The following is a 20,515-nucleotide window of genomic DNA, read 5'->3' on the forward strand; positions in this document are numbered from 1 at the left end:
CCTAAATCCAGTGACGCATCACTCATGATGCTGCATTCTACTGCAAGCTTTCAGAAAAGCTCATCTTTATGTGAACACTAAAATAATGCATTATGCAAAACTATCTAAAAAATGCTATTCCACAGTTCCTGAAATGTTTGAATGATGCCTAAAAACCTGGAAAAATAGAACCCCACATTGTCATTCTAAGATGCACATATTGTGTTATGTAATGACCTGATTACAAAGCGGTTTCCCTCCATCCGCAGGGTCAGTGAGTACAAAGATTACTCCGTCATCCAATATGATCCTACAGAATGGGAAAGACCCTCCCCCAGTACACACCATCACCACAGACTGGCCATTCCCTTCCCCCATGTCTCCTCGCTCTTCAAGACTCTTTCTGTCTGTCACCTTATCTTAGATTTAATATGTAGTAATTAGACATCATTTCCTTCTTTGGTGCAGCTGATATACTCCGCATTATTCATGACTATGGCAATGGCTTTTAATTGTGAGATATGACACAAGGTTAGGCCCTAAATTGGCTGAACTGATAGTGTCAGGTTATAAATCCAGGCAGGTGTTTGGGTGCTGGTGTACGAGAACAATACCTCTCCCGCATGACTGCCTAATACACTGGATAACAGCAGTCTATGGAGGGTGATCACTTTGTTTTAGGAGGGGATTTATCTTGTCTGAACTGATTAGTGTAGTGTGGCTGTTTGGGGTATCTGATAACAAAAACCAAAAAGAGTATTTAGTAGTCAGACTGTAGCAATTAAACTAAAGTCTGGTCACAGTAATAACTTTTTACTTCAAAATGTCACATTTAATTTCATGTGGAACTTGCCATTTTTTGTAATTTTGAAAACGTTTTCTGGAACAATACTTTAACAAACATTGAAACCACACATAGGTTATGGTTTTACATGGTTTATTGAACAAAAACAACAAAAGAAAAAGGGATGATACCCGAGCTAATGAAGCGTCCACAGCTCTAGTGTGCTTTACACAAAGGAAAAAATTTCCAACATTTGCACACTAAAAGCAGAAAGTGTTCCATAAAAAAAAAAAAAAATCATAAAAGGAACAACAAATTGCCATGGTCTGAGCAGAGCAGCATCATACAGTGTCAGAAAAGGAGAGGTTGCATAGAGTGCGCTGTACAGTCATAGTTGGAGCACAAGGAATACAAAGAATTGAAGCAAAAGAGATTATAGAACAGGAAGTGAGCTTTTGTTAAACTCGGTTCACTCTCTTCAGTGCAAGTGCAGTCTAATACTGTGGTTCGTATGACTGCTAAAACTAATTTCTCTGTGTTTATGCTCTCTGAAACATTCCAATTGAAAAGAGTCATAATTAAAAGGACAAAAAAGCAAATGCACAAACATTTACCAACTCTTTCCAGGATTAACTGAACCTTGTAAAAGACACAATCATTTAAATTGCCATTCGGGAAAATTAAAGTGGATTTAAAAGAATCCAAAAGAATGTTCCCAATAAAACCAAATAGCATTAGCTGACAAAATAAAAACATAATTGAACACTTAAAAAGTAACAAAACACTTCTTGTTCCCAGGTGGAGAGCCACACGGTCCATCTCTCAAAATACCTTAAACCTGAGGCTGATTTAATCTAAAAAAAGAAAAAAGTATTGATCTCTCAGGCCTCAGTTTCTCTCACAGCAGACAGCAATAAGCAGTCACGAACAGAGAAAGGGGAATAAAAGAAGCTAAAAGTATTAAAAAGCTTGACACTATAGATTTATTATAAAAAAAAACAACAAAAAATAAATAAATTATTCCATCTGAAAAACATTTATTACTAGCCTCACCAAAAAACAGAAAGCACTGTTAGTTTATTTAGTGAATTAGATACTAAAACACACGAGTGCTGAGGTAGAACTATAGCACACACAAACTGTCAGGCAAAAACCACTCCAAATTCTTCTCTGTGAAGCATTCAGGACACAGATGAAAAAGAGCTACACTAATGAGCTCACATCCTTTGAAATCATCAAGTAGTCGGTTAACAAAAAAGAAATATTGGATTTTTGACAAATCAACCAAAAAATCTGTTCTATATTGAAAATGCATAAGTAGTATTTCTAATATAAAACAAATAACACTCACACGGTCTTTAACTGCTCCCTTTAATCATAATCAAATCCATATTTTAAACTACCAGATTCCAAGACAACTAAACCGTGAAACTGTAGTAGTGTGCGTGTCCGTGCAGAAGTGTTGTTCACACTATTTTTTTTCATAAGTGACCGCATTATTGTAAATGGGGCACCAGAATTAATCATTTTTTTTGGCCAAAAAAAATTCTCACACAATGTACAAACAAACACCTAAATGGTTAAACTGCGCATGTCTAATATGTAAAATTGTTAAAATATTAAAAACTTGCAAAACGTACTGCATGTCTAAAAGATAAAGCTGTAAAACAAAACAAAACACTACTAGAAATCTCACTTATATCACTAGACTTCAAGGCACCAGGATAAATCTGCGTAATATTGGGTTTGGGCTTAAAATCATCAGCATTTTAATGGCAAATGAAAACCAGGTTAAAGAAAGTTGGTCTTTAATTCTCATGATTTCAGCTATTTTGTTGTGACAGAGGAAAGATAAAGATGATCAAATTTTGTGGAGTCAAGTAAGAGCCAAGTGTGAGACTATGGTAATGACAGGATTTGTGACAATTGTGTATTTGGATTTCCTTCCCCCCCAAAAAAAATTGTAATAATAATTTGTAAACTAAAACTGAAAGCTTTACTGCTCATAAAACTGAATAAAATAACTGAAATACTTTCCTCATGGTCTGTTTTTATGGCATATGATTGTTTTGAGGGGATGAGCGAGCAGGGAGGCTCTGAGAACAGAATTTTAAAGTCCCAGTCCCTCAGTAAGACTATTAAAGACCTTGCTTGATTTAGCTTGATTGTACTCACTGCATCGTAACATCATTTTTAGCTATACTTCACTCTGAGTGACATAACTGATGATTGATTTAGGCTGAACACTTCTGGGATAACTGAATGATTCGTTTAAATTACTAATGTAAACAAAAAAAAAAGTGAACGGTCAGTTGGAAATCTCTTTGTGGCAAACTTTGTATTGGTGTTCATGTTGAGTACTTTGTACTCTTCACATTAAATCAGCAATGGAGGATTCACAGTTTTCCAAGCAATGCGGTCCCTTCTGGTCTGTTATGGAAAGGGAAAACCTAAAACAGAATAAAAAAAATACAAGTCGTTAGGATTAGTACCTGAAATAGTCACACATTTGACTATACAGACATTTAATATGAACTTAAAATGCATTTATAGCTAATATAATACATTTCCCATTCACCATGGGAACCCAGAAGACAGAAAACAACACGACATACAAACTAAAAAGAAAAGAGGTTGATTGACAGGATGAAATGATGTCATAATAGCTGTGCTGTTGCCATAATGCATGACTTAAATGGGTCCAAATCTCAGATTGCTTGATAAGTAATCAGATTTACAAGCATTAAAAATATCTCGCATAGAAAAATCTTTGCAGGCTATTTGTAATCAGTCAACACGTTTGCCGCCTTGATCTCAGATGCATACAGTATAAAGAGCTCACCCCTCCTCATATCCTGCAGCTCAAACTATGTGCTGAGTCAGGAAGAGAGCTAAACGCCCCGCTGCAGTCACTCAAACTACACAGCGCATTGCCGTTTCGGATGCAAACCCACCATCTCACGTCCCACACATACAGACCAGAGAGAGAGAGAGAGAGCAAATGAACCAAAGAGGCTCCAAGCAGTTTTCTTTTCCTGTCTGAATGTAGCAACAGAAGAGAAGGAGAGGGGGATGGTGAACAAAAGACGACTGGAGTAGCAGACAGCTGTAATGTCCTCATAATGGCTGGGGAACTCACGAGCCCTTTCATATGCATTCATACTCTTTTTTGAGCACACAAATACTAATTTAGTATCCAAGTTAACCAAAATAAAATACTAAAAGCTAAAATCAATCACCTATAAATGCTACAGCATGATTTGGTCATTGCAACATTTATTTTAATACATTTTGAGACTTGCTTAAGAGATTACATTTCACGGTGTCACATTAATTGTTAGTGTTTTTAAATAAAGGGGTAATTAAACCTATATCAAAATTCAGTTAACATTTACTCACTCTCTCACGCTGTTTTAAACTAGGGCTGCACCATAAATCGAATGTGATATTTAATGCACATCTTACTGACAAGCTGCGCTAAACCACAATCATATTTTGAGCATGTTTTAGCACAGCTTGTCAGTAACCAACGGCTCTGTGTAGTTAATGATTTGTTTTACAAAGCCTTTATCATCTTTTTAGATCTTTTGTGTTTTGGTCACCTGAATGGAGGGACAGAAATCTCTCAGGTTTCGTAAAAAATATCCTAATTTTGTGATTTAAAGTCATATAGATTTTGGAACATGAGGTTGAATAATTGATGACAATTTTCATTTTTTGGTAAAGGTTCAATATCGATACCTATAATAAATATCAATATTTAACAAAAAAAACAAACATTTCATTTTGGTTCATAACTGAAACTGAGAAAGTTCATTATGCACCCTAATGCAGTAATACTTTGAATAAACTGGTTCTTGCAAGGAACTGTCAGTTATGTGTGGCATGTCAAAACAAAAAAATCTTTCCATTTCAGGACTAGGAAGAACTTCGAGTCACCTGGTCTGCCTGATGAGCATTGTCCCCCAGGGCAAAGAGTATGGAAAATAGAGAGAGATGAAGAAGGAGGAATGGAGAGTGTTAGAGGAGGGGTGGTGGAGAATGGGTGCGGTTGTATAACAGCTATCCCAGCATGCACTTTTAAAAACAAAAGAGGCTGTTATAGCATGCAAACAGAAGCTCTCTGAAAGTCATGTCATTAAACAAATCACATCCTGATAGAGTCCCAGCAGAGCTGTCAAAACCACTGTGAAACTGAAATGGTCAAATAAGACACTTGCAATAACGTGATAAAAGAATCCTTTTTCAAGAACTACAATGAACGGCTCGTTTGGACTACAGCGTTTTTCCCAGGGTTTTGTGATGTCACAAGCTGTCCTTTACAATATTATTAAAATAATTCCCACCTACAGAAATTCGAATGGTTGGGGGATAGAGAGGGATGAGGTTGTGGTTAGAACGCTTTGTTGAGTGCATCAGACAAGACTACGACGACAAAGACGAAGTGCTACTAAGCTTTCGCCATGGTGAAGAAACACTTTTAAAGAGTACTTTTTTTTTCACCCCGTGCCTTTTGAATTTTAATTGCAGCATAATGTTTTCTACCTCGCTGAGAATTTTAATGCGGTTATTACACATGCACCTGAATAATTATGTATGTAAATATGTATGTTACAGTTATGAAAACATTTTAGAAATAGCTTACAGTACAATACTGGACAATGATGTAATCTGCCAGAACTTACAATTCAATTGTGAGACTATGGTGTATATATAAATTCAACTGTATCACAGTGTCACTGCAAAGATTATCATGTTAAAATGTTAGAATTAAAGACCACTCTTATATGTCCGGCAATATCAGTGTGCAAATTTCTGCGTGATCCACTGACTAAATATTCTTGGGGTCTGAATTTGGCTCAAATTCATATGCCAATATTGACGCTAGGGTTGGGCCCATAGCCCACACCGACTATCGCCGATGGCTGATAGACATCACAATTTTGAGCCGACATTGTGATCCCCCATCCCAAACCCAAACCCCCCCCCAGAATAACACTGCATCCCAATTCAATATTTGAAACAAAATTACTTGTACTAGTACTTGTCTCTGTTTATACTATGGAGCAGAAGTACTTGCCGCACATTTTACAAGATTAGATGTGTGTCAGTGGTGCTGAGGATCTGCAAATCATTCGCAATCGTCCTTAGTCATCTCTCCTTTCTCTGTTTATATGGTAAGAGAAATTTTGAGTACTGTAATATAACAGGCAACCATTAGCAATCATGTGTGTTTCCCCTCGTCTTCCTGAATCACCCATGTATTCACACTTCGGGCACACCCCCTAACTCCTCCCCCCAATGTCATTGTCCAATGTGATGTTTCTCTGTGGACATCGTACAATGCCAATTTTGTAGTCATCGTCAAACCCTAATTGACACTTTCCTTAACGGAGCAGACAGAACTTTCTGCTTTGGTGATGGGCGTGGCAGTCCTGAAACATTGTTGTTCACCAATCACAACACACTAGAACAGCTAATTAATCACAACACATTTAGTTTTTGGAAGACGGGCCCTCATCAAATCTGGAACTAATCGAGACATTTGGGCCCAGGCTGGGGAAAAGGGTATTGTAACAATGTAAATTATGTGGAAAATAATGCATTTTTCAAACCACCAAGCATGAGAGCATGTTCAAGTACCCCCCCAAAACAAAATCAAGACTTTGTAAAAGAGCATAATATCAAATTTTCTACCGGCTTTCAAATTCATCCTGCGTTTGTCCTTAAGAGATAACATAAGAATACACAGCATTTCTGCCATTCTACCATTGTCTGTTACCAGCTGTGATTACTGCCACTGGACACAAAAATATAGTCAAAAAACAACATTTCTGGAAACTGCACTGGCAAAGGCTTACCTGTGTGTGCATTCAGGTCAGAGTTCATGCTGCGCAAGTGACCTGTCCCATCCTGCTGTGCAGTTCTAGTGCGTCTGGTCGGTCCTGAGGATTGACGGCCAGCATGTCCTGCAAAAGTTTCCGGAGTGCCTCAGGCATGTGCGAGCGCCTGCGCTGGGGAATACTCAGCACCATCTTTGGGTTCTCCAAAAGAGCCTCTCCAACTGGGACGATATCCGAACCTTGCCGCACATACGTCCCGAGAAGCTCCCGTTTTGACTCGGCGTCAATGAATGTGATTCTCTCTATCATGGCCCAGATGATAATGCCTACAGCAAAAATGTCTGCTTTGGCTGTGTAATGTCCTTCCCAAACCTCTGGTGCCATGTAAAAGTCTGAGCCGCATGCCGATGAGAGCCAGAACTTGTTGATGTTAACACTGTTCTTGATTTTATCCCGTCCCTCCTCTGAGTCTCGTACTCCGGCACTCAGACCAGCACACACTTTGCTCAGTCCGAAATCGGCTACTTTCAACACAGGTGCGCCAGAACGCTCCGAGATGAGGATATTATCTGGTTTAAGGTCTCTGTGAACAATGTTGTTTTCATGCAGGAACGCCACAGCGCTACTCAGCTGCATCATGAAGCTGGCGTTGGTACGGGGATCGGGCCGTCGCGACAAGATGAATTGATTCAGATCCCCTCCCTCGCAAAACTCCATAACAAACCACAGGTAGCAGGGCTCATCAGGACACGACAATACACGCTCACCTAAAAGAACACACACAAACAAAAAAGATGCAGAGATGAATATACTTAAATTTGAACGTTTAGGAGATGTTTGCATTGGTATGAAACTTTAATAAAAAACAACCATGATTTCAAAAGGAAGGATTATAATGCAACTTTCGCAGAACCTACTCAAAACTGTTGTTGCCTAATTAAAAGTCTTAAACGACTTCCCCTTCAACAGAAATACTATGGTTTAAACTACCAGTTGTTGCTTATTGACAGTAAGTTAGATTATTTATGATGTTTAAAGAAGGCATGAAATCAAAAGATGGAGATTTGTGGCTTTTAGTTTGTTATTTTGGCTTTGATTTAGTTGATATCCTAGTGCACTCCTACAAGTCAGTCTGTTTGGAAAAACAGACCAAAAATGAAATAAAATGCTCAATAAAATGAGAATGTCCTTTGCACTAATAATCACATGCCTCTGACTAATAGCAAGTAGTAAATCATGGCTATAATGTCAACCAGAAACTGTATAAGGCAGAGAAGGTCTATTTGTAGATAAATTGTACCACACAATATGGCAGCTGTAGTTTCGCCTTACAGTTAAAAGTACCAATCGTCATTTACAGGAATGCAAATCTTGATTTTAAGTTTAAATTAATTTTTTACCATAGAATGCATGCACATTAGCACAATCTATGAAAACAAGCTGTTGTCAAATTTCATTGCTGATTTGAAATATGCTACGGTTACATAGGTTTGGTCTATCCCCATTCAAGTAGACATGAGCTGTGCATGCATGCCTAGAAATAGCTTACAAATATGGCCATCAAGTGCATCAACTTGCCTTAAAGGGTCTATGAGATAAACGTTACTTTTTTCTTTTTTTTTTCTTTAATATGTCACACCCCAACCTTGTGTTTAGGAAAAGAGAAATAACACATCAGCATGGGAGCGAAAACTGTAGGAAAACCTTCCACATAACATTTGTGTGCTATAGCAATTGAAAACATGTTTTATAATATGGGAGAATGAGAGCAGCAGATAAAAAAAAGGAGTTAATTCAATGAAAAGAGTTGAAGAAGAATTGATTTGTCATCAGTTTTAGAGGTTGGATTGCTGTGGAACCAGTTTGAACTGTTGAGGTTTCTTCTCACAGGACTGGACAAGCTCCCATAAGAACAACAAACCGGCTTGTATCCCGATACGAGCCAAAATGCCTTAGTCTAATTAATAAGCATGGTCCTGTGCTTTCATGGGCGTTATTTTTGCCACTTTCTCTGGTTTTGTTGAGCAAGCACTACGTGAATCTGCACATCTGCTGTAAATATAACACACACTGTGAATGTCACCGGTTATTATTACCATAATATCACAAAACAGTCTAAAGGCTTTATCAAGTTGATATTTTAGTTAAAAGTATGAAAAATACTTTAACATCAAGGAAATTGGTTGAAAATCATTTAAATCGGTGATAAAGCGATGCCGAGTATAAGTTTTATTGTTTGAGTATAAGGTTATTGTTTTCATTAACCTTTTCATTGCATGACATGGTAGCTCACATGATTTAACATACTTTTTCAGTTATTTCCACATAACCAATGGGACTTTGACACTAGTCTTGTGTACCCACCAGAGATTAGGTGTTGGAAACACTTTAAATGATTAATTCATAACATTTCACCCATATTAGAAGTAAAACATTCTTCCATTTACACTAAATATAGACCAGACAAACAGCTTTCACGCAAATGCATCTAGCAACACTTTGCATATCATACAGTATAAAAGCCTACATGATTCAGAAGATCTGCATGTGAAAAGTCACACAAAGAAGACATTAAGATGCATGACATCAAATTGGCCTGGAATGTATGTACTAAATCCCCATTGTCTATTTTTCAACAGTAAGATGATTTACACAGTTGTCATGTAAGGAAACACACTTCCTTCATTGTTAGAAGTTGGTATAGCGGGTGTGGAGAAGGTTTGACCCCAACACAGCACCTCCCCCACCTCCAACCTCAGAGTTTCATAACCGAGAGGATGGTGGGGGAGGGCAAACCTGACCGACAGTAGCCACATTCTTACATAAAATGTAAACAGTCTTAATGTAGAACATAGACATGCGCAATATCGACGTCCGGTGTCATCAGTGAAACGCCAGACTCGCTTCCAAACAATGGAGTCTCACCGTTTTATTTCAGAGTAACGTTACAATGGGAAAGCTAATAAAAATTGACATTTCTTATATTTTAAATGGCTAACATGCCATTGCTACCAAATGAGTGAAAGGCCACAAACAATGGCCACTGTTTGAGCTCGTGACAAAGCATTCTCCCATCGCTGACCTTCCAGAAAAACGCCAGGGCTTGAATAAAAACATCTCACCTTTCAATGAGGTCTCGACCAACCTCAAATACTGCTTTGAACGCGTATTACCATGGCTCATTTTCTGGGCCATCCCGTTCCTTTGAAGCACACACTCCTCCAGCTGCACCACATTCTCATGGCGTTTCTCCAGACTGGTCAAAGCCCAAAACTCCGCCAGCGCCAACTCCACGTTCTCAGGCGCGTCACAGCGCAGCTTCTTCACCGCCACTCTTGCACCTGATTTACGGGCAACGGCTTCGTACACAACGCCATAACTGCCCCTGCCAACTTCACGGAGCAAGCTGTACCTCGGGGCGATGAGTCGCTGTTCAAGACTGCCATGTTTAACCAGGTCCGAGACGCCTGCCATTGCCTCATTGTCGTTTATGTTGTCGACGCTGAGCGAGCGCAGGACACTGGCGCTTTCGGTTCTTTTGCAAGCGTTCCGTGTCCGCAGCCGCTCTCTGTCCTTTGCATCCATCGCGCCTCCTCACGTTTTGTGCGTGCGCTTGTAAACACCTTCCGCGTTCATATTTCTAGAGCTTGAGGAAGTTTCGCAGAGCTTAAATGTTCGTTGACATCATCGTTTGTTTTCATTCAATGGGGTAGCAAGATTCAAACAACAACGAGCTTCTAGTCTGAACTGAATGAACTCTGAATGAAGTCAAGTGAGAACTTGACTGGATCGTCCCACTTTCCTGTACAGGGGGAACTGCTGACCTATGAGGACACACGTACATGGTACGCCTCTGTGGCTTTAAGTTACGTTAAATCAATGTTGTTAACGTGGTAAGGTGAACCACATATGAGAAATGGTGTGAAAATTTGTTTTTAAATAAAATAACTGTTTGTTCTTTCTTTTTATATATGTTGGTTTAATGCATGCGAAAATATATGAACGACAATTTACACATGTGCATTTACATTAGGCTACTTAAATCATAATTTGTAAAAAAAAAAAAAATAATTATTTTATTTCAAATATCGTGATTTTTTTCAGTCTTGAGTATCAAGAATTGGCCAGAATACCAACAGAACATTTTGACTATAAATATACTTAATTTCAATTTAGAAATTAAAAACAGTCATTTAATGTGTATTTAACACAACTTATAAAATAACATTTTTATGCAGTTTGAATATATATATATATATATATATATATATATATATATATATATATATATATATATAACTGCTGTTGTAGCCAATGCTGAGTATTACTAGAAATGTAAAGGTCAATGAGATGACACAACAGCAGTGTTGGGCTACTTCCTCAAAGAAAGTAATATATTACTCATTACTAGTCACTCCTTTCAAAAGTAATATTGTTACTTTACTTATTACTTTCTGGCAACAGTAATTAGTTACACTACTAGTTACATTACTTTTTCTTCATGCCCCACAGAAATTGTAACTGTGTATCTTCCTCATAAAATTATTTTAGGATGTTACTAGAATGTTAGAATGTCTATTTTTGAATGCTACTAACAAACATATTTCAAAATCCACACTGGATCGCAGTCATAAGTTATTACAAACACTCAATAGTGATGTAAGTGTTTCAAGTGTAGCTTGAAACATATTTAATATTAAATATTTTTAATTATAGTGATATAATGTACCACATGGTTGAGGTATCCAAAGTAACTATGTAACTAAGCTGTTTTATGGATGGTAACTGTAATATTAATACTGAAATCTTATTAGTAATTAGTTATACTTATAGTTACTGCAAAACGTAGCTAATATTATTACAGTTACTAGTAACTATTTACCGCCCAACATTGTAAATCAGTGATTTGTTAATGTATACATATTAACATATTACAACATATTGTTATTTTACAATCACAACTTTTTTCAAATAATTCCAACAAGGATCAGCTATGTCACTGTGAAAAACCTATAAATACACGTACATACGTGGACTGCTGTCACCCACCCATGTTGTGGACTAGAATGGTTCAGTCCCTGCAGCACGAGCGTGCATGTGCTCGGTGCACACACGTGGTCTAACACGATGGCGAGCATCTGGGGTTCCTGAGGTCACCCATCAGTAGAGCATAAATTTTAATTTTTGTTAATTTAATATTGTTATAATTTATTTATTCCACTGTTCATTATTTTAATTCATATACACACACATTCAAATTAATTTTATTTTGATAAAATTATTTTATTTTATTTTCATAAATAAATAAAAAATCATTAAAATGTGTGAGATTCCATTACATTAATTTAATTAATTATTGATTTATAATTATTATTTATTATTTTTTTATTTGCTGGTTATTACAAGAGGGAACAATTTGTAGAGAGAAGACATCAACATTCAGATATTAATGGACAGGATTTACATGGATTATATAAGATGACAGCATTATGAGGTGGCAGCTGTTGCTGCTCACTATCTTGCTTTAGAAGAAAGACTGTCCCACTGTCTTTTTCAGTAATAAATGCTGCAAATATTCGTATAGTTAGATATTTATATGCACCTGCACATAACAGTGATTTGGTTAAAAAAAACCGTCCTGAAACAAACCTCAAAATTGACCTCAATTGTCATCACTCATTCACATACAGGCATGAGGGGATGTCTGAGGATGGCTCACAGCTTACATGGGTCATTGATTTATTGGTCTCCATACAGTGAGGAAAGTCTGAAACTGCACTTTATATGGGCTAGCTAGCTAAACAAAGCTGTTTCTTTCTTTTGGCAGTTCTTTTTGAAACTTGCAGTCTGGAGAATGCATGTTTTTCAATAAATGTTTTCATTTAAATGTTTCATTTGACACACACACACACACACACACAAACACACACACACATATGCACGCACGCACGCACACACACACACACACACACACACACACACACACACACACACACACACACACACACACACACACACACACACACACACACACACAAACAAACAACTCTAGGCTTTTAATTTGCAACAGTTAAACAGATATAATATAACTTATATTCCTTGACAGCATTGTTGATCCCTGATGGAAGACCACACCAAACATTTTCTGAATAACAGACATAGCCTTTACAACCCACTTTTTGAAAGGGAAGGAAAGAATTGATTTTATCCATTGGCAATTTAATTGTCTATAAAAGTCCAAATTAATAAATGAGTGGTGAAACAACACTGATATGATTCAAGAAAATAAAGAATGCACTGTGGTTTTAGCAAGTCAGTGGGAACAAGGGATCTGTAAAAGAGTGAAGAGACAAAGTTATACTAGTCTCTTGCACCACCTTCTGTAGTAGTTTTAAATTACATTGTTAAAACGTTGCATATTTTTATAATGCATACATTTATGTTTGAATGTACAGTATATGGCTAATATAGATGTAGTCTGAATAAAATTTAGTTACATTTTACAACAACCACAAAGGAATACTTTTACCTTTTTTACCTTTGGGTACCACCCCAGGGAGTACTTTGTACCCTTTTCTTAGAGTGTAGCTAGTTTGCGACCAAATTTTGTAAAACAAATAAAATAAATATTTACTATAAATAACTCACTATTATAGTTTTTTCAACTGCTTACACACATTTTGCAAAGTTTTCCTCTTTTTTTTTCAAAACTTAACACACAAATTCAAGCATTGCACACACAAGATGCAAAATGCCTCACATCTCTTTCAAAATGAAACACCAGTCAAAATATCACAAACATTTGTCTTACGTTGTAAACACCTTTACCATAATGTTATTTTTTGATTATGTCATATACACACTGTAATTCAAAACCTAAAGCTCTTCTTTTAAAAGCTCACATGTACATGATTGAATGTAATTTGGAGAGAGCTGTTGAACATATAAAGTAAAAACAAAAGCAAAAAATAAAACCAAACTTTATTATTATTTTTTTTTGCTCTTTGTGGTTGTAAATGTAGTATTATTGTACACAGTTTGAAAAGAAAAAAAAACACATAAAAAATATGTAGTGTTAGCATGTAGTGTAAAACCAAACATAATGTGTGTGCTTGCATGTGGAGATGGTTGGGTGTATCTAGGATCCATCTCTCCTCTGGGTTGGGTCCGGCCAACTTACGTCATCCAAGACACATGCTATATTCTCTCTTGATACCTTACCAAACTGTGACCAATGCAATACACTGTAGTAAATTAATGCAAGGGTCCTACAGTAAAATATATTTATTATAGTATAGGCCTATTGTTTGTTATGGTAAAAAAGCCATTATGTGTACATTAGAACATGTGTACATTACATTAAATTGTTAAATACATTTCTAAAGGTTCGAATTATATCCACCACAGTAAATCTACTCAAAATTCGACTCTCAGTCCAGCCTCTCTCATTGTTAAACCATGGTTTATCACATGATCGACTACTGTAGCCCTAATCTCACTCGGGACCACTCTTCTTGTTCCTTGTCCTCCTCCATTTCTGACTCGTCCTCTTCCTCCCCTTGCTCCCCTTCCAACTCCTCTTAGTCGAACTCGTCCTCTGCCTCTCCCTCCAACTCCTCTTACTCTGTCTGCATTGTTTGCATCCATTGTCCAAAACCTATTACTTGACCTTTGACCTATTTATAGGCCACTACTTAAGTTATGATTGGTTGTTGTTAAGTAAAGCAACAAGTGTTTGCACATGTGAGGAGTTAGTGTGAGGCACTGATGAATAAGTGTGGCATTTTGATTGGTTGTTTTTATAAAAGGAAATCAAGAAACGTCCTGTCAGATTTTTGTGTGTTGCATAGAAAAATGTGTGTTGTGTTTTGCAAAAAGTGTTTAACGAAATTGAAAACTGAGTAAAAGGCCAAAAATGTGTGTATGGTTTTGCAGATTTAGTGTGTGGTTCTGGTGTTTGAGTGTCAGGTTTTAGAAATAACAAGTAATAATTTTGTGTGTAAGCAGTTGAAAAAAACTGTACTGAAAAAGATAATGTCAAATATAAAGTTGGATGATTTAATTGTTGGATCCAGATATAAATCAACTTTATATTTGGGTTTTAAATGAAATATCTTTCATTTCATATAGTGGTAATGAGGAAGGACTTCAACAATAACAAAAATGTACACTGTACAATGCGTCATCATAAGTTGATTTTTTCCGTGCCCTTTTATTATTTTGCAGAGCATCCTGTAGATGGCAGTGATGTTATTTTTTTGTACAACTGGTTGCTACACCTGAAATGCTACTGCACATGAATGAGCAAACATTCAATAAACCTGGGACCTTTATATATGTATAATAAATATTACTACACCAAACATGTTCAAAGAGACTTAAAAGGCCAGAACAGACTTAACAGTTATAGTAAAAAACATGATTCTCCTGTTTAGTGAATCGTAATGTGTTTAAGGATCATGTACTTCAGCAAAAAAAAAAAAAAAAAAAAAAAAAAAAAGAGATTCCTAGGTTGAAGAATTAATTTATTTTTTTCTTTTTAACACAGCTACAGCTAAAATGTGTAATTATGCAAAGGACACACAGGGAAAAAACAGCTCTAAATTGTTGCAACCTTATTGTTTTGCATCTCTATAGGAAAGAACATACTGCATTACATTATGTGTGACTCATTAAAATGCAGAGACATTTGGCTGTTGTGTGTGTAGTGCAGCCTTGAAGAACCACAAGAACAAGTGGTGTAGAAAATGAGTGTGTGGTACAATAGGATGTTGTATGCTGCTCTGAAGTGGGCAATAGGGTGCAGCGCTCCATGCTTTTGTGTGGCTGCCATGGCAACTTAACAAATATCAAGTCCAACTACATTTCTGCAGGTTTTGTGAATAGTAACCTCTTGAGTAAAATAAAATAAAATAAAAAAATAGTTCAGTGTATTCTAATGACATGATAATGGCAATATCCTCTTTTTATTATTCACTCATAAATAATTAATTTGAATACATTTTAATTATTTTTAAAACAATAGGGCCTACCGCTGTCACCAATGGATCCTCTACAGTGAATGGGTGCCGTCAGAATGGGAGTCCAAACAGCTGATGAAGGGAAAGGTGTGAATTTGTAAGAAACATAATATGTTTTTAGCTAAAACCTGTTGCTTCTAGGCTGGTTAAAATACTAGTGCTCTATCCACATTGCTTTCTCCAGCAATAAAGTTGTCTCATCTGAATCAGGACAGAAGTGTTTACAATTGAAAACAGTTTGAAAAGTTCTAAATAATTGGCTGAAATAATTTTGATGTGAGAGGACAACAGGGGATGGCTTTTCACTTCCACTTTTCACAAGATGTGATTTTGTTTTTTAATCAGATGTTTAAACTCTCATTTTGACAGCACCCTTTCACTTAAAAGGATCCATTATTGAGCAAGTTATGTAATGCCACTGGAATGTAACGACAATGGAAAGAACTGGCATTGTGAGGATGTTGAGGGATCTGACATTGCTCTTGCCTCTGTCCACCACTTCAGCGCTCCTCTGAGAGATTGTTGAAAACACATCACAATCAGGACACAAGAAGAAGAGAGAGATTACACACACACCCACCTCCGCACACACACAACACTTCACTGCAAATACTGGCCACTTGAACTTGAAATACAGAGTGATTGGCATGATAATTCCTTCATCATTTCACATATATCTGGGTCGGGGGGTGCTTGTTGGCCTCAGAAAGAATCAAAAACCTCTGATTTATACAGACATCTGTTATGGGTCATTTTTTTAATGATCCAACTCCTTTGGCATCTGAAGATAATTATATTGTGTAGTTTGAGTGTAAAGTCTGAAACAGACACCCTCTGTCAATAATTTGAAATTTGAATACTATATTTCTTAAACGAGCACACACAGCTAGAGATTTATTAAGTTACAATCCATTGATGCTAAGCTCTCATAAATGTCATTATAATCTAGATACTCATTGTTAGTGTTGTGAAATCCAATATATTTTTAAAGCTTCGACTGCAGCCTTCTATAATCAGCCTAGCTGAAATGAATTCCTGTGATGGGTTAATTTTTGCTGCTGTGGGAAGGTTGAAGCAGGTGAGCGCACAAGCCTTATGGTTGCCATGGCAACCTTTCATCACCCTAAGAATGCTGTTGTTGTATTCAGCAAGTCGGTTAAAATGATGGAAGCTGTGGCACTGAGGTTTGCATAGAAACACCAAAACACCTAGGTGTCCCATTGCAACAAAAAGTCAGAGAAAGATTTGAATTAATAATTTACCAAAAATAAAAATTTGCTGAAAATGTATTCACCCTCAGGCCATCATTAGATAAATTTGTTTCTTCATCAGAACAGATTTGGTTACATCACTTCTTCACCAACAGATCCTCTGCAGTGAATGGGTGCCGTCAGAATGACAGTCCAAACAATTGAAAATTATGTTGCAATATTTCACAAGTACTCAATGCAACTCCAGTTGATCAATTAATGTCTTGTGAAGCGAAAAGCCATGTTTGTAATAAAAAAGAAAAAAAATCTATACACTATACTCGGATAAAATAAAAGCAAAAACAGTCTTATGGAACAGATTATGGACTCATATTTTGTCCAGTTTGTTTCTTACAAACATGCAGCTTTTCACTTCACAAAATGTTAACAAAAGTTGTGAGAACTTTACTTTTGGATTGTTGTGAATTGTGCATTTTCTTTTAATTACCAGTGTTATATTATTATTATTCTATATATTATAAACAGCTGCAACATCTTGTGCACATGGAACTGATACTGGGAATTGTTTAAATTTGAAGTTTAAATCTTTGCAAGTCCACATGAATCAATTATTTAATAGAAAAATGGAAATGAATGAAAAACAATAAGCAATTCCTGCATTTCCTCATGGGGGACAACAGCAAATACTTGAATTTGCTGCTTAACATATATGTAGGAATATTCTAATTGTGGATTTAAGATAAATGTTCAACCAGTACACAGATGTGAACTAGAAAAGAACAGACTGATGGATGATCTGATTCTGTAGGAGATGTAGAGCAGAACAGGATAACAGCGTTTAATGCTCCGGGTCAAAGCTGTTCTCTTCAAAAGACTAGCAACACTGAGTCATTAACAGAGACAATCAGAGCAGGTGATCAGGGTAAAGATAAGATGTGCATTTGAAAGGCAGATGCTAACACTGAATATTGGTTGTATTAAACTTACAACAATGCTTCATGTCATGCTCCTGTCCCTCGTGTTCCCTGTGTTTGTGTTAGTTGTTTTGTTTAATTCATTTAGATCCAGATCTCTGCTTGTCGTCTCTGCCAGCCATATTATAGTATCTGATTACTAATTAACAGTGTTTACAGCACACTCTTTTAAATTTATGCTGTGTTTGTGCTACACCATGTTTCTAATTAATGCAGTATACCGAAATGTACAATGGCATTGTAAACAGCTCCACATTGCAGCTGTTTAATTGATCTATTTTGTATCAGTTATTTTCCCTGAGAGAAATCAGGAAACAAAAGAGCACACATCAAATAAATATATTGGGTTGGTGACCTCCTGCTGACCTTAAGTGAGTGACAGCTGCAGTTATAATAAAGGTAGTGGTTTTCTCTTCGTGTGAAGTGTAGGATTTTTACAAAGATGATTCCAGCTAACAGGAAATGTTCTTAGAGCTTAATATTCAGGTATAAGGTTCTTTTAAAGTGTTGACAAATGTTTCTTCCAGTAATGTTAACAGAATATTAATTCACAGTTATGGTTTTTATACGGTCTTAAGTATCAGCATAATAACATTATTTATACATTGTTTATGGAACGTGTTTCTGAAACATATTTTAAAAATGTTTCTACTAAATCACATTAATTATATTTTGAATAACATTTTCATAATGAGAAAATTAGCAAAACATATTTTGATTAGCTGGGATAAAGTAGCATTCTAATCTATTAGAAACTCAATCTAGTATTGCCTCATACTTTTTTTTTTTTTTTTTTGCATTATTACAATTTCCAAAAATGCACTGGTTTCAAAACTTTTTTTTGTACAGGTTCAGTCCACATGGAATTAAATCTGTTAATTGCAGCAGGTATGTGGGTGTATCACTGTCATTTCTAATGATTTTGAGTGAAGCTGGTAACACAATACTGTCGGATTCTGTTCTCTGGTTCTCTGGAGCACACTGGCAAAAAAGTTACAGCAGCACAAAGGGTGAAAGGTGACAACTTGTAACTATGATGAGTGAGTGGGTGAGAAGGAGAGAGAGACAGAGATAGGCAGGCCAAAGAGGAAGATGTGTTTAGAGACAGTGATTACCTTTACCTTCTGGCTGTGTGAGCTAAGAGGCTTTTAATTGAGCTGAACGTTTCTGTACATGATCCCAAACAAACACTCTGCGATAGTTTTATTATCATCATTAAAAACATTCACAATTATTATCTTTGAATTATCCATCCAAAACCTAAAATTGTCAATCACTCAACCTCATGTTGTTTCAAACCTGTTTACATTTCATTCTTCTGAACACAAAAATATCATAAACACAGGACATGATGGTAGACTGTCATGGATGGTATGCACATGAGATTTGCCTTGATGCTGAGAGTGGGAGCTATACTTCAGTATTGGGAAAGATGTAAATTTCGGGACATTGTTGCCAGTTCTATGTAGCGCAACGTTTATATGCCTCACTCATTGAGTTCTCCCATGGGACTGTAAGCTTAGTGATATAAACAAATTTCAATGAAAGGGACCAAAGAATCATGTCTGGCCTAAGAGTAGTAGCTGCAATCTCAGGTGGAAAAATTAATTGCTTGCCTACATCAACCAGCATCTTCGAATCCCGAGCCATAGCAAGCTGTCCAGTTTCTGGTTTAGTAAGGGAATGATGGGGATACTTTTTCTGTCCCTCTTGGATGAAGGTTGGGGCCGTTACGGAATTGGTTGCTCTCAGGTGCAAGGAGTTGATGGTATTCATCTGGCTCTCAATAGCTTCTGCTAAAACTCTTAAGAACCTGGTTATGTCTCCAGGTATAACGACCTTGTGTGAGGCTGAAAATATATATTTTGAAGAATTAAAAGACTTTAGAGTTTTGATTCCCATTGTCTTTCATTGTATTATTTCCCACACAGTGGAAGTCAGTGGGAACCAAAAATGTTTAGTTACCAACATTCCTCAGAATATCAGAAGAAATATATGCATATAGGTTTGGAACAAAATGAGGGTGAGAATTTTCTTGTTTTTTTTTGGTGAACTATCCCTTTAATTTTCAATTATATATAATTTAACATTCATTGAGTATTTTTATTGAGTCCAGTTAAACAGATGTCTGGAATACAATAGACAAAAGGTGCATTTCAGATGAGTTACACATTAGTTAACAAATAAAAAAGTCGGAATAGGTGTTGTCTTAATCTGAGTGTAAATAGAGGCTGTAGTAACATAACATTTGTGCCCAACCAGTACTCCAGTGTGGCTGTATCAAGCAGCTCTAGAAATGACTCCAGTAGAGTCTATTTAGAGGTATTGTGCAAACCTAGACAATTAGCCAGCTAATTATGGAACCAGCGTGAAAGGCAAATAGGCATTAGCTCATAATCTATAATGACATCATCAGTCAAAGTTGTGTGACTATAGAGCGATTGTTTTAATATAAATTATTTATTTTTCTAGGTTTGTATTACAGAGTGTTACATCATGGCATTTCCCCAAAGGATGCAGCAGTGCTGTTTTGCCTCTGCCACTTAATGTCCCAATCACATGAAGAGCTTTAAAGCAGCTGAGCCGAAGACACTTAGCTTCCCCTGAGATAAAAGGAAAAAGGACTGTGTGTAAGGCCTGCACTGCAGTAAACAGATTGGAGGAATGTCAGAAAAATATTTAGTTGAAAATCAATTGGTTTCTG

The 20,515-nt window shown here is 36.5% G+C and overlaps 1 protein-coding gene across 1 annotated transcript; it reads right to left on the reverse strand.

Annotated features, from left to right (window-relative positions):
* Positions 1–2,735: 2,735 nt before the first annotated feature.
* On the reverse strand, positions 2,736–10,426 carry LOC113091480 (serine/threonine-protein kinase 35-like). The gene is made up of 3 exons (XM_026257041.1): positions 9,729–10,426; positions 6,625–7,373; positions 2,736–3,213 (listed from the first exon to the last, which is right to left on the reverse strand). Exons 1-2 carry the CDS (start codon positions 10,189–10,191, stop codon positions 6,649–6,651), a joined length of 1,188 nt encoding a protein of 395 aa, XP_026112826.1. The 5' UTR covers positions 10,192–10,426; the 3' UTR covers positions 2,736–3,213; positions 6,625–6,648.
* Positions 10,427–20,515: the final 10,089 nt, after the last annotated feature.

This window comes from Carassius auratus, unplaced genomic scaffold (assembly GCF_003368295.1).
Source record: "Carassius auratus strain Wakin unplaced genomic scaffold, ASM336829v1 scaf_tig00214196, whole genome shotgun sequence".
Classification (NCBI taxonomy): domain Eukaryota; kingdom Metazoa; phylum Chordata; class Actinopteri; order Cypriniformes; family Cyprinidae; genus Carassius; species Carassius auratus.